The sequence below is a fragment of the Neofelis nebulosa genome, chromosome 2, assembly GCF_028018385.1.
Source record: "Neofelis nebulosa isolate mNeoNeb1 chromosome 2, mNeoNeb1.pri, whole genome shotgun sequence".
In the NCBI taxonomy this organism is placed as follows: Eukaryota; Metazoa; Chordata; class Mammalia; order Carnivora; family Felidae; genus Neofelis; species Neofelis nebulosa.
In genome coordinates this window covers 202,217,846-202,244,833 of record NC_080783.1, presented here as the reverse complement: position 1 = coordinate 202,244,833, position 26,988 = coordinate 202,217,846, and the positions used below count along the sequence as shown (strand labels likewise).

The 26,988-nt window shown below is 52.2% G+C and overlaps 1 protein-coding gene across 4 annotated transcripts in view; it reads left to right on the top strand.

Moving 5' to 3' along the window:
- Positions 1-26,615, top strand: part of ZDHHC18 (zinc finger DHHC-type palmitoyltransferase 18) — a 29,211-nt gene extending 2,596 nt beyond the window's left edge. Inside the window, exons 2-10 of one of the 4 annotated variants that reach the window (XM_058718488.1) lie at positions 2,087-2,247; positions 17,393-17,542; positions 19,110-19,247; positions 19,367-19,415; positions 19,955-20,057; positions 21,626-21,738; positions 22,849-22,948; positions 25,247-25,324; positions 25,878-26,017. In XM_058718488.1, the coding sequence (XP_058574471.1) occupies positions 2,087-2,247; positions 17,393-17,542; positions 19,110-19,247; positions 19,367-19,415; positions 19,955-20,057; positions 21,626-21,738; positions 22,849-22,948; positions 25,247-25,288 (856 nt within the window). In that variant the 3' untranslated portion in view covers positions 25,289-25,324; positions 25,878-26,017. Of the gene's footprint in view, positions 1-2,086; positions 2,248-17,392; positions 17,543-19,109; positions 19,248-19,366; positions 19,416-19,954; positions 20,058-21,625; positions 21,739-22,848; positions 24,801-25,246; positions 25,325-25,877 lie in introns of those variants that run through there. The other 3 variants (XM_058718486.1, XM_058718487.1, XM_058718489.1) reach the window with 3 other exon arrangements.
- Positions 26,616-26,988: the final 373 nt, after the last annotated feature.

Genomic DNA, 26,988 nt, shown 5'->3' with positions numbered 1-26,988 from the left:
CCAGGGTGTGGGAACGCTGGAGAGTGAGTGAGCTCACACTCTTCCATTGCGCTGGAAAAAGGTAGAGTGGCTCTCTAGGGCTTTTCCTGCTGAGAATGGTTTTGCTTCATTGTTTGGTTGGGTAAATTATTGCACAGGGCTCTCAGCAGGGTATCTGGCTTCTGCCCCACTTCCCACCCCACATGGAGGCCAGAGTGCCCCTTTAATTCTAAGTCAGATCCCAGGCTCCCCCTGGAGTTCTCCCTGGCTTTCTGGGATAAGAACCAACGTCTTCCTCTCCGTCCATCTCCCCCCACTACCCCCCCCCCCCCCCCCCCCCCCCCCCGTGCGTCCTCCTCCAGGCACATTGGCCTCTTTGCATATTCCTGCCTCAGGGCCTTTGCACCATTTGGAATACCCTTCCTTTAGAGAGTCTCATGGCTCACTCCTTCACTTTTTTTCCCTCCTTCCCTAACTGCCCCTATAAGTGAACAAACCACTCCCCTCCCTCCTATCCCCTCTTCCCGGACTACTTGTTTTCTGGAAGCACTTGCCACCATCTGAACATACTATGCCTATACTTTCTGCTAGTTTGTTGCCTGTCTCTTCGCCACAGAAGGGCTTCGTTCTCCACACTGTTTTGTCTTTGGTGCCTAGAACTGGGCCTGGTGGGTAGTAGGCATTCAGTACAGTAAATATTTGTTGAATGAACAGAGAGAGTACCTGATGAGGGCCCGGAGGCCCCAGTCCTGTCTTTGGCTGACAGGGTGACCTTGAATGTGGCTGTGGGCCTCAGAGCCCCCCTCTGTAAAATCAGGGAGCTAGCACTTGGTGTTTCTGAGTGCTCTACGAGTCTCAGACTTCACCTCCGTCCCCCCAAAAGTCTGGTGATACATGAACTGGTTGATTGGCATGTGGGTGACACAGAGGGCCCAGCTTTGAGTCTTGAACCCAGGGACCACTGAGATGTTTGGGGCGGAATGTGGTCCAGTGGGAGCCGTTGGACCTGGCAGTCTTTGCTCTTCAAGGGAAGGGCCTCTCTGGAGGCCAGAGCTTCTGGGAGTAGAGGCTGTGGAAACAGAGTATGTGTCCACAGGTTTGCTTTCTGTAACTGTGCCAGCTCCTGGAGCCTCTTCTGATTCTGGCCTCCCAGCAGCCTGTCATTTCCCAAGTAGCAGCTCCTCACCCCATCAGGTGCCACTCTAGCTCTGGGAGGGAAGGCAGCGTAGGACAGCGGTTAATAGTTTGGGCAGGCCTCAGGGTCAGCCTGAGCACAGGCTGTCCTCCAAACCAACTGGGGTCGGGGACCTGAAAGCATGGGCTTGGGATGCCAGCCCTGGGATGACAGTGGCAGTGCATAGACCATGCTCTTCCCCTAACCCCCTGCACGTGGCTAACCCCTACTTATTCTTCAGATTTTTAGCTTAGACATTATCTCCTCCAGCCAGATATTCCTGACTGTTCTGCTGTTTTCCTCTCTCCCATGTTAGCACACAAAGCCCTGTGTAGCACCTCTCTCTGTTTACCTGTCTTTTCCCCACTAGACCACAGCCTCATGACAGGTGGAGAAACAACACTCTTATTCACTGCCATTATTCCTGCTGTTTGTTGATGGTATTGCCTGGCATATGTGAGACCTCGCTAAATATTTGTGGAGTAACTGAATGAATGAATAAGTGAACATTGTCGTGGACGGTCAACTCAAGTGACTCCCTAGTTCATTGGTAGCGGCTGCCTGAAGCTCTGTGTTTAGAAGGATTCTGAAGCTGCAGCTAAGTGCCGGGGTTATGAGTGCTGGGATCTAGACCTCTCTCCTTAGCTCATTTAAAAAAAAAAAAAAAAAAAAAAAAAAAAGTTCTGGGCTCTATTGATCATGTCTGCTGCTGGCTCAGAGGGAAAGTGCAAAGATCAATTAGTGATGTCTGCTCGAGGCACTCTTGGAGGAGTGGCTGCGCTCACCTAGGAGCTGTCCCTCTTCCTCAGGGAAAGGCTGTATGCCAGAATGCGGAGTGGTGTTGATGGCATGACACGTGTCTAGTGCTGTAGCCCTGTGTTCCAGGGAGCCCTTGGGGTATCTGCTCATCTCTCTCTCCCTCTCTCTCTCTAGCTGTCCCTTCCTGGCCCGCCAGCTGACCCTCGCCATCCCCATCATGGCTGCCATCCTCTTCTTCTTCGTCATGAGCTGCCTGCTGCAAACCAGCTTCACCGACCCTGGGATCCTGCCCCGGGCCACCGTCTGTGAGGCAGCCGCTCTAGAGAAACAAATCGGTGAGGCTCCTACTCCAGCTGAAGCTGCGTCTCCCGGCTCCACACTCCTTGGTTTGAGAGGAGGCCCGATTTTCTCTTCCCACACCTAGCCAGGAACTGAGGGCACGGTAGTGAGTGAGGCAGGCTGGAGCTGACCCTGGGGTGGAAACGCATGATAAACAAGGGAACAGAGGAGCAAGTAAGAAATGCTAGCCGACGAAGGCTACCAAGGCCGTCAGCTTAGTACTGAGTGCTCGCTGGGGGTCAGGCTGTGTCTTCACCTCTTTACATGCATGATCTTATTTAATCCCCCAATAATCCTATGAGACCAGGACTGTTGTTGCTTTCCTTTTACTGATTAAATTAAGTCTCAGAGGAGTAGAGTAAGTGGTCCAAGATCATACAGGAAGTGGAAGAGCTGGAATGAGATCTCATACAGTCTGACCAGAGGCCCTGCTCTTAAACATTCATATACACTTATTCACTCATCATTTGTCGAACCCCTGTTATGTGCCCGACCCTTTTCTAGATGCTGACGATACAGTAGTGAACAAATAGGACAGTAATCCCCTGCGCTCTCGGAGCTGATGTTCCAGTGGGAGGAGAAAGACAGTTAACAAATATCTAGGACGTCAGGGGAGAGTAAAGTAGGGAGGGAGGATAAGAGCTGGAGGGGGGAAGGGTGTATGATTTTAAACTGGGTGGTCAGGGAACACTTTGTGAAGGAGGTGACTTCTGAGCAAAGAAGCAAAGACCTGAAGAGACAAGGGATTGAACTCTGTAGGCTTCTAGGGGAAAAGCACAGTAGGTGTGGGGAGTGGGGAGTTTAGAGTAGGTGATCTGGGAAAGCCTGTAGGAGGAGGTGTACTTGAGAGGAGCTCTGAATGGTGTGATGGAGCCAGTTAACGCACAGTCTGGAAACAGTAAAAGCAAAAGCCTGGAGTGGTGAACAAGCTGGTATGTTTGTTGGCTTTTAATGTTTATTTATTTATTTTGAGAGAGAGAGAGAGAGAGCATGAGCAGGGGAGGGGCAGAAAGAGAGCGAGTGAGAATCCCAAGCAGGCTTGACATCGTCAGCATAGAGCCCGACGCGGGGCTTAATGCCACGAACCGTGAGATCACGACCCGAGCCAAAATCAAGAATCGGATACTTAACCAACTGAGCCTCCCAGGCGCCCCAAGCTTGGTATGTGTAAGGAACAGCAGGAAGGCCATTGTGGCCAGAAAGAACCTGTGCTCCCAAGGCACCGCAGATAGCCCTTGATTCCTCCCAGACCACTCTGTGGGTCCCCCTGGGAGGCTGGGTGCTGGGCCTTAATCTTAGCTTGCTGCACCCTCGCTCCTTCCTGGGGAGAAGTGACATGGCTCTTTGCACACTGGTTTCCGGTCTGTGGTTGGCTCCTTCCCCTCACAGGGTGGCTTTCAGACAGGCTTTTATTTATTTATTTATTTATTTATTTATTTTTTTTTTCAACGTTTTTTTTTTTTTTTTTTTTTTTTTATTTTTGGGACAGAGAGAGACAGAGCATGAACGGGGGAGGGGCAGAGAGAGAGGGAGACACAGAATCGGAAACAGGCTCCAGGCTCCGAGCCATCAGCCCAGAGCCCGACGCGGGGCTCGAACTCACGGACCGCGAGATCGTGACCTGGCTGAAGTCGGACGCTTAACCGACTGTGCCACCCAGGCGCCCCCAGACAGGCTTTTAAACGTCTGACTGGCCTTGAATAGACCCAGTGGCCTGTTAATGTCAGAGCTGCTGCATCCATCACTGGGAGTCATTTCACTGCTTCTCTGGCACAGCTCGGGAGGGTGGGCAGGAAGGGTGAGGATGTTCTCTTGCTCTTCGTTCTTCGGCTCATCCGTCTGCCCAGACCTGTCTTCGGCCACGCCCTCGATTGCTGTCTTCCTCTGCCTGCATCCAGCTTCCTTCCCCCTTGCCCCACTGAGCCACTCACCACTCGGCCTCTTAGACTCAACTCTGCTCCTTCAGATTTCTGCAGTCTGACCTGGGCGGTCCACCTGGCGACAGGGGAGGCTCTGTGGCAACCCGTTTCTCCTGCCTCCAACTCAGGGCTAATCGTGAGGCAAGATTATTGTCCAGTGCAGCCTGAGCTTGGGGATCTGGCCCCCTGGAATCCTCTGGCCTCCTGTGTGGGCAATAATGACAACTGTAATCCCCCATGTTTGGGGACCGCTTGGCTGCGTGTAGTGAGTGTTTTCCATCCATTATCCCCACAGATCCTCTCAGCGGCCCGGCTGTGCCGATGCAGAAACTGAGGCAGGGGGATCACGTGGCCAGGGAGTGGAGGCGTGGAGAGGGACTGTGTGCCTTGATTCCCAAATGCCTCGCTTTCTTTTCTGAGATGGCCACAGGGATGCAATTCCCCAACTTCTGCGGCCACACTATCTTTATTCTTATGTCTCAACCCAGGTATTCCGTCCTCTGAGAAGCCTTCATGACCCCAGTTGGGCCAGACCTTCCGTGACACCTTCCAAGAGCTCCGTGTCCTTCCTTTCTTGGCCCTGTGCTGCATGGTTGTGGTTACAGAATTGTCGGGCAGGCCCGGCAGCCTTTCCTGGACAGTGAGGTCTTGTTTACCTAGTCTGCCAAGTGGAGGGTCCAGGGATATTGGCTGAATGGCTGAGCCTCTGTAGAGGCCCTCCTTGATGTCCCTAGGTGACTGATGGAGAGACAGTTGGAACTTCTCCCAGTTAGGCATTACGGTTTAATCATTTATGTGTTAATTCTATATGCTGGCTCCTGACTACAGGGGAGGAGGTGGGAGGCCAAAAATGAATCTGATGTGAACCCTGCCTTCCGATGGTTTCCAGGCTAGCTCAGTCCCAGGTAGAAGGCCTAACCAGCTGCTACAGGTGAGATCAGGCTTTGGAAGTGGATCAGAGAAACAGGAGTATCTTCTGCCTGGAGGATATGGGGAAGCTTCATGGAGAGGTGCCTTGAGCCAAAGCTTAAAGTTTGGGTAGAGTTCAAGCCCAGGAATATGTGTGAAGGGAGCCTCCAGGCAGATGGAACAGAGGAGGAGAGAACAGAGTGGGAAGGAGCAGGGACAGGCATGGAACCCTGAGCAGGCCATATTGGCTGGAAAAGGAGCAATACTTCAGAGAATTAGAGAAATTCTGGTTGGAGAATGGGGTGGAGTTAGTCCCACGGGACCCTAAATGTCAGGGTTAGAGACTTTCTTTTGGGAACAGCTGCTAAGCCTGGAAAGTGACATTTTTGAGGCCTCTGAACTCTGAAACTTGAACAGGAGCCAAATCTGAGGGTGTGGCCAGGAGGTTTCTAATCAGGGTGAAATATATTTTCTTGAAAAGGACAAAGGTCACTGAGCCTTTTCCAGAAGGTTGGAGACCTACTTTGAGGTGGATGGTGCTGTCCACATAAACATGAACTGATGCTCACCGGGGCCCATGCAGACTGTGGGCTTCTCGCTTTGGCCCCATAGGCCAGCCACTCCAGCCCAACAGGTTCTAGCCCAAGGCTCCTGCCTTTCAAGGACCGTCTGAAGTGGGGTGACCAGCTCCTTCCAGTCTCGTGTCTGGGAAACCCCTCATGCACGGGCGAACCGGGGTGGCTGGTCACCCGGGTCTGAGATGTTGACTTGTCAGCCGGCAAGCCCTATAGCTGGGTCATCCCACAAGGCCATACAGAGTGCAGGCACTTTGGGAAGTTGGAAAAGAGGTAGGAGGTGCCAACATCGCTCCCAGTCTGATGGGAGACGATAGAAACATCCAGGTCTGAGTGACAGACGCTAATGTAGACACGTTTACAGCTCACAGAATGGACATAAAGGCTGCGTCTCCTTCCGCCGCCACACAGCAGGTCACAAACCGCAGCCTGTCTGTGCCCAGGGTGTCTCTCCTCAGGTCCTTCTGAAGCCCACTGCCCTAGGTCAGACCTGTCTCATTTGCCGCCTGGATTGACTGCTGACCAGGCCCCCAACACGTTCAGTCGTAGTTGTCTTCCCAGGACTCAGATTTGGCCCCAGCCCTCCCTGGTTTAGAATTTGGGTGACTCCCAGGTGCCCTCAACAGTATTTCCTGAAGATCGGTCTTTTGAGTACAATGGTCGTAATTTTTCCCTTTCTGCACCTCATCTTGTACCTTCAATTTCCTTAGTGTTTCCTTTAGGTGACTCATTTTTAAGTGTATTTTACAAGGAACATTGTTATCAACATTGTAAGCCAAAAGCCTCTTACTGGGAATAGAACCTAATCATAAAAACAGAAACATAACAATGTTACAGAACTCTTGTGGTTACAGTTGCTAGCAAAAAGCAGTCCCTTTGAGGCCTGTGAGGCGACCGGGTGGCTCAGTCGGTTAAGGGTCTGACTTCGGCTCAGGTCATGATCTTGCGGTTTGTGGGTTCGAGCCCCTGTGTTGGGCTCTGTGCTGACAGCTCGGAGCCTGGAACCTACCTCAGATTCTGTGTCTCTGTCTCTCTCTGCTCTCACTCTCTCTCTCTCTCTCAAAAATAAACATACATTTAAAAAAATTTTTAAAGTTGAGACTTTTCCCCTTGATGGAGTCAAAGGCTTGAGTGAAAATTGAAGAGGGAGTAACTTTCTCATCCCATGAATTCGTGTTGCCTAGTGTTGCGGCCAGGAAACATCGTCTTCCACTTTCCTGCAGACTTGCCCGCAGAGGCTCACTTGCAGGGTGGAGGCACACTCCAGCCTACCTGCCCGCACTTCCCACCCCTGCAGCCCTCTGCCCCACTGCCTGTGCTTTGTTCCCACAGCCCCTCTACGGCCATGCCCTCTTTCTGGTGAGCCCAAGGGGTCATTCCTCCTGATCCTGCTTAACTGCCACTTCACCTTTTGCTGCCTTCAGTGCTGCCTCCTGCCCCCACCCCCACACATTTCCTCCCCCTCCCGTCTCCACTACAGACACCAGTAACACCATGAATCCACGAGCTGTGGGGTAGACCTTTGTTATCTCTGACTCACATCATCATCTTCCAAGTTTGATAATGTTATTACCCAGTGAGGAACTGAGGCTCAGAGAGGTTAAGCAGCTTCCTCAAAGTCACAAGCCAGCAAGCGGCCAGGCCAGGTTTCAAAATGAGATCAGGCTGGCTGGGCCCAGAGTCCCCACACTTGACTCGCAGTGCCTCTTACACAGACTCTGTAATTATGTGCTTCCCCCCCTCACTGGGCCCTCAGGCCAAGCTCTTCCTGTATCTCCACCCCCCCAGCCCACCACTAAGCTGATATCCTGTAGGTCCTCCATAAACCTCTGGAATGAACAGAAAGGGTCAGGTGGGGACTACAGTGACCCAGTGCTCCCAGCCCCGGGCGCTGTGGCTGACCTTGAACTGACCTGGAAGCTGGGAAGACCACAGCCCTGGAGCTGCTTCCTCCACCGGTGGGGGCAACGGAAGGCCCAGCGGTCAGGACCCAGCAAGGCTGGTGGCGATCCCAGCCTTCCCTCGCTAATGCCGACTCGGTAGCGCCTGCCAGCCCCAGGGTGCTTCCGTGCCAGCCACTGGGCTTGAGTCACAGAGCCAGCCGGCTGGCTCTGAGTGCAGAGTGCCTGCCTGCTCCCCTCCACGGGCTGCGGTTGGGGCGAGACCCAGAGCATGCCCCTTGGTCAGGAGGAGAGTGTGGGGAGATTCATTTGCTTCTCACAGCCGTTCAGTGAGGAGCCTTCGCCCTCGTTTCACATCCCCAGGGGCTATAGATTCCCACCCGAAAGGCAGCAGGGAGGCCTTACTAGCCTGAGAGGGACTTGACTTCTTAGGGGGGAGAGGGGGGGAGGGGAGAGAGAGAGAGAGAGAGAGAGAGAGAGAGAGAGCGAGCCCTGGAGTATATCTTAGATTCCCTTCGAGCAGGGATAACATCTCTTCCCACTCTGACTTCCTTCCTTTTGTCAACAAATATTTTCTGGACTGGGTGAACAAAGCAAATCTATCTTTCTTTCTTTCTTTCTTTCTTTCTTTCTTTCTTTCTTTCTTTCTTTCTTTCTTTTTTTTTTCTTTCTTTTCTCTTCTTTTCTTTTCTTTTCTTTTCTTTTCTTTTCTTTTCTTTTCTTTTCTCTTTTCTTTTCTTTTCTTTTCTCTTTTCTTTTCTTTTCTTCTTTTTTAGCACAAAGCCTGGCATGTGGCTTGAACTCACGACCCTGTGATCAAGAGTCACATGCTTGCTCTACCAACTGAGCCAGCCAGGTGTGCCCCCCGACCCCGCTTTTTAAAAATGTTTTCATTGTTCATTTTTTTAAATGTTTATTTATTTTTGGGAGAGAAAAACAGCACAAGTGGGCGAGGGGTAGAGAGGGAAGGAGACACAGAATTGGAAGCAGGCTCCAAACCCAGCTGTCAGCATAGAGTCCGACGCGGGGCTCGAACCCACGAACCGTGAGATCATGACCTGAGCCGAAGTCAGATGCTGAACTGACTGAGCCACCCAGGCGCCCCTGTGAATTTTTTTTAAAGCAAACACATTTGACTCTTCTGTACTTGCCTCTTCTCCCCTCACCTGCCACCTCTAGGCCTTGATATAGTTAGTGGTTGGTAATGTTTGAGAGAATATTTGGAAGACAAGGGTTCAGCGCCCCCCCCACCTTATGCTATTGAAATCTGTTTCCTCATCTGTAAAATGGGGTACATGTCCTCTTGCCCGGCCCAGAACGTTTTTTATGCATCCAGTGAGACCGGGAATAACGGTACCCTTTGAAAATTGTTTTTCTCTATTGAAACTTAAGAGGCTGAGCCTCGTGCTCAGGAATGGCACATGGGCCTGCTCCCGGCCCCGAGGAGCTGCCACCTGCGCTGGCTGCTAGTGGGAGTTGGTGAGGAGGAAACTGAGGCTGAGGCCAGGGCCGTGATTGGGCAGCGTGGTCTGGCCGGAGAATAAGCCCTGGGGCAGCTCCTTGCCTCCCTCCCGAGTGGGGTTCGCTTTCCACAGTGACCCCGCTGCAGGGCCTCCTTTGACCCACCTTGTTCAGGGCCCCGCAGTTGGGGACTTTCATTTGGCATCTGGGTGGCTCCCTTGCTTCAGTGTGACACACTCTCCTCTTGGCAGCCTAAAGAAGAGCGTCACTTCTTTCCGAGTTCTAGAGAGGGGAAGCCTGGCCCCCGGAGGGCACGGCGTGCTGGTAGGAGTTCCCTCCCTGCCTTGGCGAGGGCTTGTGGGAATCCAGTGAGGATTCCAGAAACTTCTCTCTTCCTCTTTCCTGAAAGGGTCTGGGGCTCTCCTTCACTCACAGCCGGGTTGTTTTCTGAAGTTTCTTCTTAAATCAGCTGTTTGGAATATAGCATCTCCTAGAACAATAATAACGGCTAATATTTATTAAGCTCATGCCAGGTGCCGGACGCTTTGCTAAACCCACTTGCCGAACTCTTCCTGCATCTTCCAAATAGCACTAGGAGGCGGATTTGATTATGTCCCATTTTCTTTTTTACCAGATGAGGGTCAGAGAGACTTGACCCACGTCACATGGCTAGTTGTGGTTGGGCCACCTGTCTGTCTGGCTCCAAAGCCTGTGTCCAAGCCTGGAAGACAGCAGTGGGCAGGGACAGGAACTGGACCTGGGGCCCGTGGAGTAGGGTTACAGGCCGGGTTTGGAGTAGCATCAAGAGTTTTGGGAAGAGCTGGAGAATTCTGCAGGCTAGAGGGTCCCAGTGTGAACCGTGTCACGACTGAGGGTCCTTCGAATCTAGCACTGTGCTTAGGGCGGCCTTGCAGCACCTCATTGGGCACTCACCACAATCCTGTGAGATCAAGACTGTCTTATCTCCATTTTATGGATGAGGAAACTGAGGCTGCAAGAGGCGAAGGGACTTTCTTCAGTAGCAAGGAGGCAGCAAAATCATGATTCGAACCTAGTGTTTCAGGTTCCAGAGCCTGTGCCTTGCCGTCCCTCTGAGAACAGCAGTTAGTAAGTACTCCCCAAGTGCCGGTTCCTTTACATGTACAATTTCTGATCCTTCCATAAACCTTCCAGGCAGTGGTTATTATTTGTCTGCTTTTTCAGATGCCACCACGGGCTCACAGAGGTTAAGTGGCTTTCCTGGGGGTACTAGCTAATAAACGGAAGGGTCAGGATTTGGACTCTGGGCCTGCCTTGGTCCAAAGCCTGTGCTCTCTCCTCTTTGCCTGCTCCCTCATGGTTCATTGGATGGGACTGCCTGTTTATTCCACCATCCCTGCCACCCGGGGGCGTGCGGTCTAGGTGTCTGCACACAGCAGGCCCATCACAGCCCAGCCTGGGGCAGGTACTGTGTGCAAGGCACGGGAGCAGCAGTGCTCAGAGAAGCTGCTGGAGGCTAGGCAGGGAGCCGGAGAGTCCTGGTGAGCAAGGAGACGGCGGGGGCCAGGGCTTGGCCAGGACAGGGGCAGGAAGCCAAGGCTGCAGGGACTCATAGGGCCAAACTAGTGGGAGAAAAGCCTGGAGTGGAGGTTGAGCCCAATTGTGGAGGTCCCTAGTATCAGGACAGGAAGTTGTCCTTTTATCTGTTTTTTTAGGGGAGGCCAGGGAAGGGTTATAACTCAAGAGGGGTTATTTATTTATTTATTTATTTATTTATTTATTTTGAGTTTATTTATTTATTTTGAGAGAGGAGGGGCAGAGAGAGAAGGGAACAGAGGATCCCAAGGAGACTCCATGCTGACAGCGGAGAGCCCGATGTGGGGCTTAAACTCATGAACCAAAGTCAGGCGCTTAACCAACTGAGCCACCCAGGTGCCCCCAAAAGGAATTATTTAGAGAAATGTGGTGGGTTGGAAGGCAGAGGGGCTGGAAGCAGGGAGTCTTCAGGGGAGGCTGTTTGGTGACAGGGTTCTGGCCTGGCTTAGAGCATTGGGAGGAGAGTGAAAGATTATGAAGGAAGATCCTGAGAAGACCTAGTGACTGGCCAGGAAAGGGTGAGGTAGAAGGAAGGGTCTGCAAAAGGCCTCCAAACTGAGTTTTCCTGCCTCTGCCACTCAGTGGCTGTGTGACTTTGGGCAAATCCCCTGACCTCTCTGGGCCTGTTTTCTCATTTGTAAACTGAAGGGGTTAGAAGAGAGGCGGTCAGTGGGGAGACAATTATAGTTTTCTATGCACTGGGTGCTGCATTATATGCTGTTTGACGTTCTTTCCGGCTCTTGGGTTGTGCCTTTGGCAGAAATGAGGAACCAGGCAGGGTTAAATAACACCATTATGACACTTTGAAATTTACAAAAAGACCTCAAGCCCAAGTTTTGGAAACTTGGCTTCATATCCTGGTTCTGCCACTTCCTAGCCAGGAGTGGCCTCAGACATGTCACTGAACGTCACCAAAAAGTCTCCTGAACTATAACCTGGAGGTGACTGACGTTAGTAATCCTACCTCCTGGGATGTTCTCTGGATGCAAGGAGATAATGCCTACAAAGTGCTCGGCATATAGGAGGAGGCGCTCAGGCGTTCTTTCCCTTGACTCTTCCTTTCTCTTCGTAATTATGGGAGCTAATAATAACAGCGTGCTTCTTAAGCATTTACTTTGTGTCACTTCACGTTTTTACCTCAGGTCACCCTCACAACAACCCTGTGATGTGGGTACTGTTATTATCCCCCTTTCAGTGATCAAGGAAACAGAGGCTCAGAGAGGTTAAACGATTTGCCCTGTTGAACATCTAGCAGACGATATCACCGGGAGAAACCCAGATAAAAAGACGTGGGGCCAGGATTCGTGCTCCATTCTACCTGTTCTTTCCATTTTATAGATGAGAAAACTGAGGCTCAGAGAAGTACATTTGGCTTTAACATTTCACCTAACCACTGGGTGGCAAAACCAGGTTTCAGAGTGTGTCCACTGGCCTCAAACCACCTGCCCTCTGTCATGCTGCCTGTTTTAAAGAAGAGCTGTTCTGGGGCACCTGGGTGGCTCAGTCGGTTGAGCATCCGATTTCTGATCAGGTCGTGATCTTATGGTTCATGAGTTTGAACCCCACATCAGGCTCTGTGCTGTCAGCATAGAGCCTGCTTTGGATCCTCTGTCTCTGTCTCTGCCCCTTCCTAGCTCGTGCTCACGCGCTCGCTCACTCTCTCTCTCAAAAATAAAAAAAATAAACATTTTTTAAAAATAAAGAAAAGATGTTCAGATGCTTAGTTCCATTTTATTTTATTTTATTTTATTTTATTTTATTTTATTTTATTTTATTTTATTTTATTTTTATTCTTTTTAATGTTTATTTATTTTTGACAGAGAGACAGAGTGCGAGTTGGGGAGGGGCAGAGAGAGAGACACACACAGAATCTGAAGCAAGCTCCGGGCTCTGAGCTGTCAGCACAGGGCCCGACTCAGGGCTCAAATTCAGAAGCCATGAGATCATGACCTGAGGCAAAGTTGGACGCTTAACCAACTGAGCCACCCAGGGGCCCCTGCTTAGTTCCATTTTAAACATGTTATGGTTGGGGGGATGGTGAACAGCCTAGTAAGAAAGAGTCTGTTTGGTAACTGGAATGTGAGACACAAGTCTGTGTGCTTCACTGATGCATGCCAAGTGCCTAGAATAGTGCCTGGCACCTGCTGGACACTCAGTAATCATTGGAGGCAGGTGGCCAAACTGGAGATATTATCTGGGGAGTGGATCCAGTAGAAGTGATGGCTGGGAGCATAGTAAAGGGCTAGGGATCACAGGCAGCCTCATGTGATTCTCAGGTTCTGTCCAGAAATAAGCCACTGCCCTGGGGACTTTGGTCCTTTGAGGTCTGGGGGACCAAGAGGCTCAGTGGGTAGAATTGTGGGCTTTTGCATATGACAGACCAGGGTTTGGATTCCTGCTTGCCAGCATATGAGTTTGTGACTTTGCACAAGTTACTTAAACCTTTCTTTTCTTTCTTTAAAAAAAAAAATTTTTTTTTAATGTTTATTTATTTTTGAGAGAGAGACACAGCACGAGCAGGGGAAGGGCAGAGAGAGAGCGAGACACAGGGTCCAAAGCAGGCTCCAGGCTCTGAGCTGTCAGCACAGAGCCCGACGTGGGGCTTGAACCCACCCACGAACTGCAAGATCATGACCTGAGCCTGAAGTCAGACGCTCAACCAGCTGAGCCCCTTAAATCTTTCTTTTTGTTAAGTTTTTACTGAAATATAATGGGCTTATAAAAAAGTGTACAAATCCTAAGTGTTCTGTTGAGTGTTCACAAACTGAACACACGCATGTAATCAGCACCCTGATCAGGAAACAGTATATGAGCAGTGTCCCAGGAGCTCCCCCTTGCCTTTCTGGTCAGTGTCACCCCTCCAGAGGCGACTGTGATCTCGACTGCTACCATATTAGATTACTTTTAGTTGTTTTTGAACATTTTGTGTTCTTACATGTGTGGTTTCTTCACTTTACACGTTTGTGATATTTATCCATAGTTCTTTTTTTTTTTTCAAATGTTTATTTATTTTTGAGACAGAGAGAGACAGAGCATGAACAGGGGAGGGTCAGAGAGAGAGGGAGACATAGAATCGGAAACAGGCTCCAGGCTCTGAGCTGTCAGCAGAGAGCCCAACGCGGGGCTCGAACTCACGGACCGTGAGATCATGACCTGAGCCGAAGTCGGACGCTCAACCGACTGAGCCACCCAAGCGCCCCTATCCATAGTTCTTATGTGTGGTTGAGGATCGTTCATTCTTTGCTCTATAGAACTCCATACTACCTTTTGTTAATCTGTTCTATTTATGGGCATTTGGGTAGGTCCAGATTTTGGCTGAGATTCTTGTTGTGAATATTCCTGTACATCTTTTGGTGCACATCAAATCTTGCACATTTCAGGGGGCCGGGTTGGCTCAGTCAGAGAATATGTGACTCTTGATCTCAGGGTCATGAGTTTGAGCCCCATGTTGGGTGTAGAGTTTACTTAAAAAAAATTTTTTTATGGGGCGCCTGGGTGACTCAGTCGGTTAAGCGTCCGACTTTGGCTTAGGTCATGATCTCACGGTTTGTGAGTTCAAGCCCCGCTTCGGGCTCTGTGCTGACAGCTCGGAGCCTGGAGCCTGCTTCAGATTCTGTGTCTCCCTCTCTCTCTAGCCCTTCCCCCCTCGAGCTCTGTCTCTCTCTCTCTCTCTCTCAAAAATAAATAAACTTTAAAAAAATTTTTTTAAAGAATTTTTTTTTAATCATGTACATTTCTGTTGGGGAGATACCTAGGAGTGGGCTTGCTGGGGGTGCATATGTTGAACTTTGGTGGTTAGTGTTAAATAGTTTTTCAGAGTGGTTATATGAGATTTCTAGTTGCCTTACATTTTTACCGACACTTGATTTTTAAAATTGTTTTCATCTTAGCCATTCTAGTACATGTGTGATGGTAACATTTTATGGTTTTATTTGCATTTCATTGAAGACTAATGAGCATGAATACCTTTTCGTGTGTTTATTAGCCATTGGACAGCTTCTTTTATGAAATACCTGTTTGAATCTTTTGTCCACATTTGAATTGAGATGTCTGAACTTTTTCTTACTGACATATAGGGATTCTTCATATGTTCTGGTTACAAATGCTTTGTTCTTTTTCAAATCTTCTACTCTGAAGGTCACCTTTTCATTTTTTTTTTTAAGACTTTTTTTTTAAGGTTTATTTATTTTGAGAGAGAGGGACACAGTGCATGACGGGAAGGGGCAAAGAGCGAGAGAGACACAGAATCCGAAACAGGCTCTAGGCTCTGAGCTGTCAGCACAGAGCCCGATGCAGGGCTTGAACTCACAGTGAGATCATGACCTGAGCCAAAGTCGGAGCCCAACTGACCGAGCTACACAGGCGCCCCTCATTTTTTTAATTGTATCTTTAGATGAACACAAGTTATTACTGTTTTTGTTAAGTAATTGCTATGTCCAACATGGGGCCAAACTCACGACCCGGAGATCAAGAGTTGCACGTGCTACCAACTGAGCCAACCAGGTGCCCCAAATAGAAGTTCTTAATTTTGGGGGCACCTGCGTAGCTCAGTCAGTTACGCGTTCGACTCTTCATTTCAGCTCAGGTCATGATCTCACAGCTTGTGAGTTTGTGCCCCATGTTGGGCTCTGTGCTGACAGCATGGAGCCTGCTTGGGATTCTCTCCCTCTCTCTCTGCTCCTCCCCCGGCTCGCACTCTCTTTCAAATATACTTAAAGAAAAAGTTCTTAATTTTGATGTGATGCTGTTATACCAGATTGTTCTTTTATGATTTGCCCCTTTGGGTCTTAAGAAATCTTTGTCTGCTCCACAGTCATGTCTCTGTTTTTTTTTTTTTTTTTTTTTTTTTTAATCCCAGGCTTTTGCATTTAGAGCTACAGTCTGTCTGCAATTGAATTTGTGTTTGGTGGGAGGCAGGATCCAGATGCTTTTTCCCCCATTTGTTTACCCAGTGGACTCAGCACTGTTTATTGGGGGCCCATTTTCTTTCACACCACTTCAGTGTTACCCTTGTCGTAAACCACTTGGTCATTTACATGTCAGGTCTGTTTCTGGATTCTCTTTTCTGTTCCATTGGTCAGCATTTCTACCCTCGCACCCAAACTAGACCTTCTTAATCATTAGCTTTCTATCATTAGTCTTGATCTCTAGTCATAGGAGTCCTTAGCTTTGTCCTTCAGGAATGCGTTGGCTGTCTTTGGCCCTTTGCATTTCCATATGAATTTTATAACGAGTTTGTCAATTTCCACCCCCCCCCCAAAAAAAACCATACTGAGATTTTTGATTGGGATTATGTTGATCTACAGATTGATTTAGGGAGAATAAAACCTTTTCTAAAATTGTGTCTTTTAATCCATGAATGCAATATATCTCTGCATTTCTTTTCCTCTTAAAATTTTTATTATGAAAAACTTCAAACATCCAGAAAAGTGTGAAATACAATGAGTTTCTTTCTTTTAAGTTTATTTATTTATTTTGAGAGCGAACGCGCGCACACCAGCGGGGGATGGGCAGAGAGAAGAAGAGACAGAATCCCAACTAGGCTCTGTGCCATCAGCGCAGAGCGAGATGCAGGCCTCAGATTCACAAACTGTGAGATCATGACCTGAGCTGAGACCAAGAGTCAGACGCTTAACCGACTAGGCCACCCAGGCGCCCCAATATAATTAATTTATGCATGTTCATCATCTAGATTTAATAGTTGTTATTAGTGTATCTTATTTGTGTCATATATATTTGTAGTTCTTTTTTTTTTAAGATTTTATTTTTAAGTAATCTCTGCATCCAAAATGGGTCTCGAACTCACAAGCCCGAGATCCAGAGTTGCGTGCTCTTCCGACTGAGCCAGCCAGGCGCCCCTATATTTACAATTCTTTTTTTTTTTTTTTTTTTAATGTTTATTTATTTTTGAGAGAGACAGAGTGCAAGCGGGGGAGAGGCAGAGAGAGGGAGACACAGAATCCAAAGCAGGCTCCAGGCTCCAAGCTGTCAGCATGGAGCCCGAGGTGGGGCTCCAACTCAACGAACCGTGAGATCATGACCCGAGCCGACATGGGACGCTTAACTGACTGAGCCAGCCAGGTGCCCCTGTACTTACAATTCTTATGAAGCCATTTCATAGTAAATTGTAGCTATCATAGACACTGTATCCATAAATACTTCGACTTGTGTCTTCAAAATCTAAAGACAACCTCCTGCATAACCCTAATTTCGTTATTATAGCTAGGAAAATTAATAGTTCCCAAATTTCTAATCTATAGGCCTTTTTCACCACTCTCCCACCAAATTCAAGACAGAATCCGGTCTAGAATCATGCATTGCATGTGTTCACGTCTCTTCATTTAGAACAATCTCCCTCTCTTTGTAAGTGACGTGGATTTTGTTAGACATCAGGATCAGTGGTGTTGTAGGTGCCCCACATTCTGGATCTGATTGTTTTCTCATAGTGTTGTTTACTTTGTCTTCCATCCCCTGTACCTCCTAGAAACTGGAACTTAGGTCTAGGCTTGACTAGATAAACCTCCCCCAGTCTTCCCAGAGTCGCCTTCTCAAAGTTGTGTAAGACCAGCAGTGCGTGAGCATGTGGGTAATGCTTTAGCACAGGGCTTGGCACACAGCAAATTTCGGTAGGTAGCAGCTCTTAATATCTGTCCCCTCCTTGGGCCCGCCAATGGCTTGTTCCCAGGAAACGGTTTCCCTAAGGCTTCTCCTGTCCGTGCCAGGCAGCAGTGGCTTCCACCCACCTGGGGCTTCTGGCTCTGGGCTTGGACATTCCCCATCTTTCTGTCCTCCCACCCCCAGATAACACAGGCAGTTCCACGTACCGGCCACCCCCTCGGACCCGGGAGGTGATGATCAACGGGCAGATGGTCAAGTTGAAGTACTGCTTCACCTGCAAGATGTTTCGGCCACCCCGGACCTCACACTGCAGTGTCTGCGACAACTGTGTGGGTAAGTGGGAGGCAGCAGGAAGCGGTGCAGGGAGCCCTGAAGACAGAGGAGTCACTCATGGGGGCGGGGGTATGTCTGAAATAGCCAGAGCTGGGCAGGAAGTCACCCAAATTTGCTCTGATTGAGGAAGGGCTGTGGGGAGAGGCTCAGAGTGTGACCAGTGGTATCTTGGCTTCAGCCCAGGATTGGTAGATTCCTTTCCCACAGCTCTGAAGTATGGGGGAGATACAGAGAGACCCTGGACCCTTCTCCCAGGCCTCAGCCTGGTCCTCAGTAGGTCCAAGTTTCTAGGAACCAGAGACTAGAGCAATAACATTCTAGATACTTTGGGGCCAGAAAGAGAATGATTTACCATCCAGCAGCCCAGAGCCAGCTATACTGAATGACTTTGATCTGATTCCCAGGGTTTGGGAGGGACAAGAATCTGAGAACAGAGGAGTTCAAGCCAGTCAGGTAGAGAGGATGTAGCCAGGATTGGAAGCTAAGCTCCAGGCCCACACCTTCGGTGGTTGCTGGGGAACCAGAGGCTGTTTTGTCTCCTCTTCTTGCTCTCCAGAGGCCGGGCAGCTCTGATGGGGACCGAGGGTGTGCCCCTGGAAGGGTGTCATAAGGGAAATGCTATGTAAGAGGATCCAGGTGAGCTGAGCCACGGTGACTGAGCATGGTCCCCAGGGCAGTGAGCTCATCACGCTAGCTCAGCACTCCCTGAGAGAACAGTAGGGAACACCCCATGACAGCAGGCAGCCGAGTGGGTGACTCAGTGGGCGTTATTCTTCCCTGAGAATCCGCAAAGGGTGCTGGCCATGGTAGGAGGCCTGCAGTGGGCTTGTGATCCACATTCCCACAGAGGACTTTCATTACCAGTCTGGGTGTGACACCAGCAGCCCCCCCCCCCGCCCCCACCCACTGCCCTGGGGTGCTAGTGTGAGCTCAGCCCTCTGGCCAGGCCTTACATGCCAGCTCTCCACAAGTTACAGAGCGGCCCCGCCCCTCCCTGAGCCTCTAGTTCTAGAGCAGGGAATGGGGAGCATTGTTTGTCGCAGGTGGCCAGGGTCGTAGGCCAGGCGACAAGTGCTTTTTGTGCATCTTCGTACCACGCACAGCTGGACGTGGGACTCAGCTCGGTGTGAGGCCAACACCGGCCCCCTCGTGGAGTTTACCATCCAGCAGGGGTAATTGGCCAGTCCGCTAATTATTAATAAGTATGTAAACACACATGGGCAAAGAGCCGTAGAAGATAAGTAGCAGCGGGTAACAGAGGGCCCTCACCTTGTCTGGGATCAGAGGAGGCTTTCTTAAGGAAGTGGCTTTGCAGCTGAGATATAAAAGAGGAATTGCCCTTAACCAGGTGAAGAGATAGAGAAGAATGTGTGAGGCAGTGGGAAGCTTGCAGAAAGGCCCAGAAGCAGGGAGCGTGTGAGGAGCTGCGAATCGGCTGAATGGGCCGGTACAGAGAGAGTGTGGGGGAAGAAAGCCCCAGCTGTGGCGTGAGGCCTCCAAACACCTGTGCTGGTTGCAGCCCAGGCACACTAACCTGTCCCCCCCCACCCCCCGGGCCCTTTTCCAGAACGGTTTGACCATCACTGCCCCTGGGTGGGCAACTGTGTGGGGAGACGGAACTACCGCTTCTTCTACGCGTTTATTCTCTCCCTCTCGTTCCTGACGGCCTTCATCTTCGCCTGTGTGGTCACCCACCTGACGCTGCGTGAGTTGGGCGTGGGGGCAGGGGTGTGCAGGAGGGGTGGGCCGGCAAGCTCTGCCAAGTCAAGGGGCCGTGGTCACTGTCCATCTGAGCTGTGCCCTGTCCTGTTTTCTCCTCCCCAGGCTCTCAGGGAAGCAACTTCCTCTCCACTCTGAAGGAGACACCAGCGAGATATCCTTTGTCAGCCAATAGATGCCCTGGTGGGAACGAGGCCCCTTCACTGGGGTGGATCCCCACACCTCATCCTGTAATCCGGGGGGAATGGTGTAGCGCTAATGTTTGTCCTCTAGAATAATCTGATATACCAGCTGCTTCTGTTTCCTCCCCGGCTAGAGCTGATCCTAAACAGTCTGATCAAAGGGCTGGGGTGGCCAAGAACTCTCAGGAGCCACAGTCCCTGTCTTCCCTTAAGACACCAAGCAACCGGGACGGGGTTCTTGTGCGGGGTTCTTGGTGCCTGGCATCTTCAGTTCCCCCTACTGTCCATCACCCATCCTGCTCTCGAATGGGCTCCCGAACCCTTCTTAGGGCTCAGGAGGTAATCCTGTCGAGAAGTGGTGACTGGACCGCAGGAAGGTTACAAACCCATCTCCTTTCTGGGGAAATCGCTCACGGAAGGATAGGTGAGAAGGGCTGGGCATGGCAGGTCTCCAGGGGCCGGGGAGGCCCCCAGCCCTGTCCCGGTGTGGGTCCTTGACCACCCTGCTCACTGTGCTGGAGTTGGTGATCTGCTTCTTCTCCATCTGGTCCATCCTGGGCCTCTCAGGGTTTCATACTTACCTCGTCGCCTCCAACCTGACAACTAACGAAGATGTGAGTAAGGCTGGAGCAACCTCCATTCACTGGGCAGGAGGCGGGGCCCTGGGCAGGAGGCGGGGCTCTAGGCAGGAGGCGGGGCCCTGGGCAGGAGGCTGGGCGAGGGGGCCTGCAGCGGCCGGCCGCAGTGCAGCCTGACTCGCCTGACTCGGGCTGCTGGGGTAACACGGGTGGGGACAGAGGGTGGCCAGACATTGCCTTCCAGTGCTCCTGGCTTGGCCCTGGGAGATCCAGTACAGGGTCTTCTAAGGCCCCCACGTGCCTTGGCCCCTCCACGCAGGCTTTCTCGCTAACCCAGAGGCAGTGCTCCACCGTAACAGTCCTTACGTTTGGCCCGCGTGTTAACTGTCTCCAGAGTTCTTTCAGCTCCCATCATCTCTTTGGGTCCTTTTGCCAACTCTGAGGCAGAAGGAACAGGGATGCTTTTTCTCCTGTTTGATGGCTGAGTGACTTGCCCCAAGGTCACACGGCCAGAAAGGGACAGAGTCAGGGTTGTGGCCAAAAGCCCTGGGCTACCCTTGCTGCGCCCCACCACACTGCACTTACAGGCAAAGAGATGTGACTATTCTCAGGGTGCCCCTGGGGTTCCCTTGGGCATCCTTATTGAGGGAGACAGTGAGGATAGGACTATGGGGCTATGTCAACCCTCCCTACCTGCTGCCTTTCAGACCCCCACCAGCAAGCATTGTTTGAGCGCCCACTGTGTGCTCAGCCCCGGGCCCGACCTGACCTCCCCTTCTTTTCTCCCAAATGATAAAAAAGTAAATGACAGCATCCGTGCCAGGGCCACCATCAGATACTGCTCAGAGGCCCATGACCAACAGAAAATACATCTCTTGACCTCAGCCTCTCATTCTGGGAAACAGAACTTAACACTCATGATAGGGTTTCATGTGCTGAATGATTGGTACAGAGCAGAAATGACATCAGCCAGCATCTCCCAAGGCAGTTTTGTGGGTGCTGGTTTTTCAAGATGTTTCTAGGGGTTAAGCAAAAAGATGTGGTATAGCCAAATGAGTTTGGGAAACTCTGGGTTAAAGTCAAGCAAGTATCCTTTGTTGCTAAACTCTTCAGTGCCTTTGATAGCTGGCCTCACAAATCTAGAGATGGCAAGATTTCATCTCCAACAATGCTATCACAGTTCCCTGTTTTTCAAATGAGGACTGAGATTCAGGGAAGTGCTCTGTCCAGGGTCATGCAGTGTGTCGGGGGCAGGGCCAGGGCTCATAGCCAGGTCAGCCTGAGCTCTGTCCCCTTATACTACCTTCCCTTAGAGGTGGCTGGCCGGAGAAGGGAGGATGCACCCAAGAAGTTTCCTTTGGAGGCTTCTCTTTGGCTGTGTGCTGCTCTCTGTCCTGATTAGGGCTTCCTCCTCTCGGCTAGGTGCCCCCGACATCCAGCAGTCCCCCACACTCACTGAATAGCCTGGGTTAAAGACATGTCCCCTCCAATAGTCTACCTAGAATTGGAAAAACTCTCACCAGTTTTTCCCAGCCTCTAGACCTCCCTCCTAGAAAATCGAAGTAAAAGGAGGTACCTGACTCAGACCTCCTTCCTGCTGGCAGATCAAAGGCTCGTGGTCCAGCAAGAGGGGCGGTGAGGCCTCCGTCAATCCCTACAGCCATAAAAGTGTTATCACCAACTGCTGTGCTGTGCTCTGCGGCCCCCTACCTCCCAGGTAAGCCAGGGGTGAGCATGGGGAGAGGTCACAGGGCCTGGCCCGGCCAGTGAGGGGATAGCCCTGCGAGTCCACACCTCTCAAAGAGGTTCTGGAAGCAGCAGACCTCTCTTCACACGACAGAAGCCCTCTGTCCACCATCCCCGGCAGGGTGCACTCAAGGCATTTATCACACAAAAGAATTCTGTGTAATTTTTTTTTTTTTTTTTTTTTTTGAGAGAGTGACAAAGCATGAGCAGGGGAGGAGCAGAGAGAGAGGGAGACACAGAATCCGAAACAGGCTCCAGGCTCTGAGCTGTCAGCACAGAGCCCGACACGGGGCTCGAACTCACAAACCGTGAGATCATGACCCGAGCCGAAGTCGGACGTTTAACTCACTGAGCCACCCAGGCGCCCCGAATTCTGTGTAATTTTTAATCACATATGCTCATTGTAGAAAAACATAGAGTACAAAATCTTAAAAAGAAGAGTACTAACTATCACATGTAATCTTATTCCCCAGTGATCACCACAATTAATGTTTTGGCTACTCTTGGGCAACATTTCCCTTCCGGTGCTGGTGGCTGGACCGGGCGGGGTCTCCATCCTCCCTCCTGGTGGCGCCCTGAGGGTTCAGCCCTGCTGGGAAGTGGCCTTGTCTTCACACCAGGGGGCACCAGAGTGCCAGAACAGGAGCTCCACTGCAGTGGGCACTGCGGGACCCAGACCTTCCCCACACCGTCCCGACTTCTCCTGCCTCATAGGAGTGTCATCCTTGCCGTGGGGGTGGGGGGTAGGTCACAGTGGGAATCGCACTATTTCCAAATGCTCTTCCATCCTGCTTTTCCCCTCACCCACAGCCTGGCTTTGTGGCAGCCAGACCGAAAAATGGGCCGGTTTGAATTCACAGTGCATCAATCTGGTGGTCTAAAACCAGGTGTCCAGGGTGCAGAGAGGGCCCTGCTCTGGAAGGGAAGGGTCTTGAGCCCCCAGCTGGAGATCAGCTCCCCTTTCTGAGGCTTTCTAGGGCTGGGTCTTTTCTTGGCTGGAAAATGGACTCTGCCATCCAGCCCCAGGCCTGGACCGCTGGTGTTGGGCAGGGCCCTCACGTCCCCCCTTGTGTTTTGGAAGCCTCATTGACCGGAGGGGATTTGTGCAGTCAGACGCCGTGTTGCCCTCGCCCATCAGGAGCGATGAGCCAGCCTGCGGAGCCAAGCCTGACGCCAGCATGGTAGGAGGCCACCCCTGAACTGGGCTCGGAACTTGCCACCTGCTGGCTTGTCCACCCCTCCGCACTCACCTGCCGCCCTCCACACCTGCCGGGACCCTCCCCATTCCACCCAAGGGAAGCAGAGCCGCCAAAGACTCTTTCGTATTTATTTCCCACCCTGCGTGGCTTGCCCCGCACTTCCGTGGCTGTCCCCTCTGCTCCCCAAACCCAAGTTCCCACAGCCTTGGGCCCTAGATCCCCACAGCTGATCAGCGGCAGGAGTGACAGGAGAGAGAGAGGCCAGGGCCCCTGAGGCCGCGAGGGGACCATGCCGAGTCTCTGCCTGTGCCGGGGCGAGCCCTGTGTGAATGAGGGTGCGGACTGCGTGCGATACCTCCCAGGTGGAGGGGCCGGTGGGCTCTGCTCAGCTGGGGTCCTGGGGTGAAGTGGGACCTAAGAGCATTCGGCTCTGGACAGTGGGCTGTGGGAGAGGATGCCTCCGTGGGCTGTTGTGGTTTGTGGGCTCCTTCATTCTTTTTGTGATGACCATTGTTCTTTCTTCCGTTCATGTTTTTTCGTATGGCGTCGGCCAATAGGGTGGAGCTGGGGTTCTAGATGGATAGGGCAGATTTGGGGGTGGTGGGAGACAGCCTGTGTCAGAGAAGGCTGAACCAGCCAGCGAGGCACCCAAGACCTCAGCTCCTGCGTGATTCCTGGGCAGCACGCTAGGAAGTGGGGGCCTTGCCTGCTCTCTACCCATGGAGGGTTCTCTCAGGGATCCCAGTCTGACCTCCCTGCCTCCCCACCTCTGTCCCAAGTCAGTTCTTGGGCTGGGTGGGTTATCCTCTTGCTGGCAATACTTGAAACGGGTTTATTAATGCTGGGTATTTTGCACAATTTTATAGACCTCTTTTCTACGTAGCATTTTTTAAGTGGAAGAAAAAACAGTCGGCCACATTGCTATCTGTGTAGTGCCAGGTTAAAGATTAGCAGAAAGCAAGTTGGGTTTTATAAATTTATAAGGGAACGTCTGGCTGTGAGTGAGTGTGTGTGCATGTGTTCGCGTGTGCCCTTGTATGAATGCGGCTGGCTCCCGCTTCCCTACATCCCCTGGGCTGCCCCTCTCCCCGCCATCCCCCTCGGGTGTCAGCTGGCAGCAGCAAGGAGCGGCCTGAGCCACGGCAACAGGGAGCCTGTGCAGTGATCGCAAGAGACCTCTGGGTTCCCCGCTGCAGCTCAGCCCCCACCCTCCTATCTTCCCTTCCTCCTCGGACATCAGGAAGCCTGGGACCTGCCCAGACTGGCTGAGGCTGGGCGTGGTGGATGGGGTAATGGCTGTGGGGAGCGGCTGCCACTCTACAAGCCGCACACCCTCCTCCCGGCTCTGAGTATGGGACCTGGTGCCAGCGGCCAGAGAACAGGGACTCTCTGCCAGCTGGAGGACTCCATCCAGAGAAAAGGGAGGAAGGAGCAGGGTGGGCCGAGAAGCGAGTGAAGGTTGGCCTACGTCTGGGCCCCAAAGTCAAAGGATGTCTCTTCTCTGCGGGGAACTGTAGTTTCTTGTCAAAGTAGATAGGAGATTGTTCTGTCTCCCTCCTTGGCCCTTCAAGTGGGCTGAAGCCCTTGGAAAGTGACCTAGGAAGTCCTCGCCTCTTGCCCTTCCTTGCTGCAGAAGCTAGTGGGTCACAGGCAGCTGAGAACTGGCAGCTGCAGAGGGTCCCCCCTGGGAGAAACAGCCTCGCCCCAGCGCCAGGACCCCGGGCCATGCTGCAAGTGGGGAGGGGGCTGGCTAGAGGAGGGGAAGCCCCCTGCCTTTTATTTAAGCCAGTATTCTTTGTTCCTGCTTGTAATAAAATTTTTGTTTTTAAGAGTTGATTTGCTTTGGTTTGGTTTTTGTTTGCTCTTTCTTTGCTGAGGCTCCGACTGGCAGCCCTCTGTTCTTTCAGCCAAACTTGGTCTTTCCTGGGGAGACAGAAGGCAGGAAGGCCAGTGATGTGGCTAAAGGTCTCCTCTCCTGGCCGACTCTGTCTGCTGGAGACTGAGCAAGGTGGCCCCCATAGGCATGTAAGAAGAGGCCATCCTGTCCCCTTTTTGTCCCCTCTACTTTCCCCTGCCTCCGGGATTTGGAGACCCCAGGTTCTTTTTCCTTGCTGCCTTTTCGCTCTGACCCCCAGTGACCGCTCAGCTAAGAAAATGTTTACGAGACCCTAGATTCCAATCTGCGAGCCGGAGCCTCCCTGGCCCCCAGCCCCGCCTTGAGCAGCGGGGCCCAGCCAGACGACTCGTAACACTGGCCCACCTCTCTGGTATCTCCCCCAGGAGGACACCTGTCAGGATTTTGCCATCTCCTGCACAGCCTGAGGGGAGCTAACAGGCCTCTTTGCAGAGGGTTAGCTGGTAAGACCGTGTCTCCCCTGTCGGCCAGCACCGCCTAGTCCCCTCACACGCCATCTCATCCCCATCGCATGCCTTGCCAACCCCATGGAGCCCATTCATCTGTCTGGTGTGTGGTGTGGTGTGTGTGCTGGCGGTGGTAGGGCCCCCAGGGCTCCCCCCTCCCCCCCAAGCAGAAGGACGGGGGCATGAAGGCAGGGCTGAGGGCCCAGCCCTGCTCTGGACTGAGGAAGCAGCTCCCACTGGAGCAGGAGGTGAAGGGTGAGGTTGGGGAGGGGCGGCGGACCTGCTCGGAGGTGCTTGGGCCTGTTCTGGGGTGTCCTGGTGTGCAGGAGCCCTCAGTCACGAACACCTGTGTCCTGCTTTCCGTCCCCGCTGAGCTTCCCCTGCCCGTGTCTCTGCTGCGTCCTTGCCTGCTGCCCCAGCCGTGGCCCTCCCGCGGGGAAGAGGCAGGTGCCGGGAGAGCAGGCGGCACCCCCCCGCAGGCCTCCTGTCTCCTCCCGGGTCCGCTAACCCTCTCTCTTCTCCTTCTTTGCTGTCCTGCGGGGATCGCCAGTGTGTGCGGGGGCTTAAGGACCTCCTGAGGACTGCTGCTCTCTGCCTCTCCAGGAGCGGCCTGAGGGGAGCCCGGCACCCGGCACCTCCACCTGCCTAACCTGTGGCCCACCTGCCACCGTCCGTGCCTACAGGGTCTGCCCCCAAGCCCGCCCCGCCCTTGTGCTCTCCAGAGCCCCCCACAGGGGGCGGGGGCTGGCCTTTCTGCCCCCACCCCCACTCCACGCCAGAGTGTAGAAAGCCATACCACAGCTGTCAGCACGGTGATACAATACGACGCTGAAACTCACCCCCGTCTCCACTCCCCTTCCCCTTCCCCTTCCCCAGATTTGTAAGGTGTCAAGACTCTTCAGGAATCTTGCCTTACAGCCTGCCCCCTCCCAGAGTCAGGCAGAGCCACAGTGGGGCTGAGCAGGTTCCTTTGGGAGCCTCTGGGGTGTTGGTGGTTGATGACGCTGCCGAACAAGTTTGGTGACTGTTCTAAGCACAACCGGTTTGACACTGTTCCCACGGCCCCCTCTGTCCCCACTACCCCAAGTAGGTGCGATGCCAGGAGGATGCTTGTACCCTTTGCTCCGGGCACTGAGGGACGGGGCTGGCTCCACAGCCCGGCGTTCTTCAGAGGAGCTAATGGAAACTGGGCCGGGCCTAGGAAGTCTGCTGAGCCCACGGCTGGGGGCTGCTTGTTTGCTGTCTGTACCTTTTTTAACCAAATAAAGGTTTCCCTCTTCTTGCCATATCCTTGGCTGTCTGGTGCCACCTTTCCTTCGGGGTCCAGGCGTGAGGCCTGTGATGAGTGTGCAGAACATCTGGCTCGCCCCCACTGCCGGTTCTGTTCCAGTAGGTCAGTGCCCTTCTGGAGATTTAAAAAAGGCACAGCGAAGCCAGAAGTGACACGGGAGGAGTGGCCAAAGTCCTCTTCACTCTGCCCTTCTAGAACTGGTCTCAGTGCCAGAGGCCTCCAAGCCTTAGGTGACCTCAGCTCTGAGAAGTCCCAACCCAAGCAGGGACTGTCACCCCCTGAACTGAGCCCAGCCCAGGGTAGCCATGTCAAGGAGCCTTCCCTCTCCCCAGCAGCTGGCCCGCGTTGAGAGGCACACACAGTGTGCTAA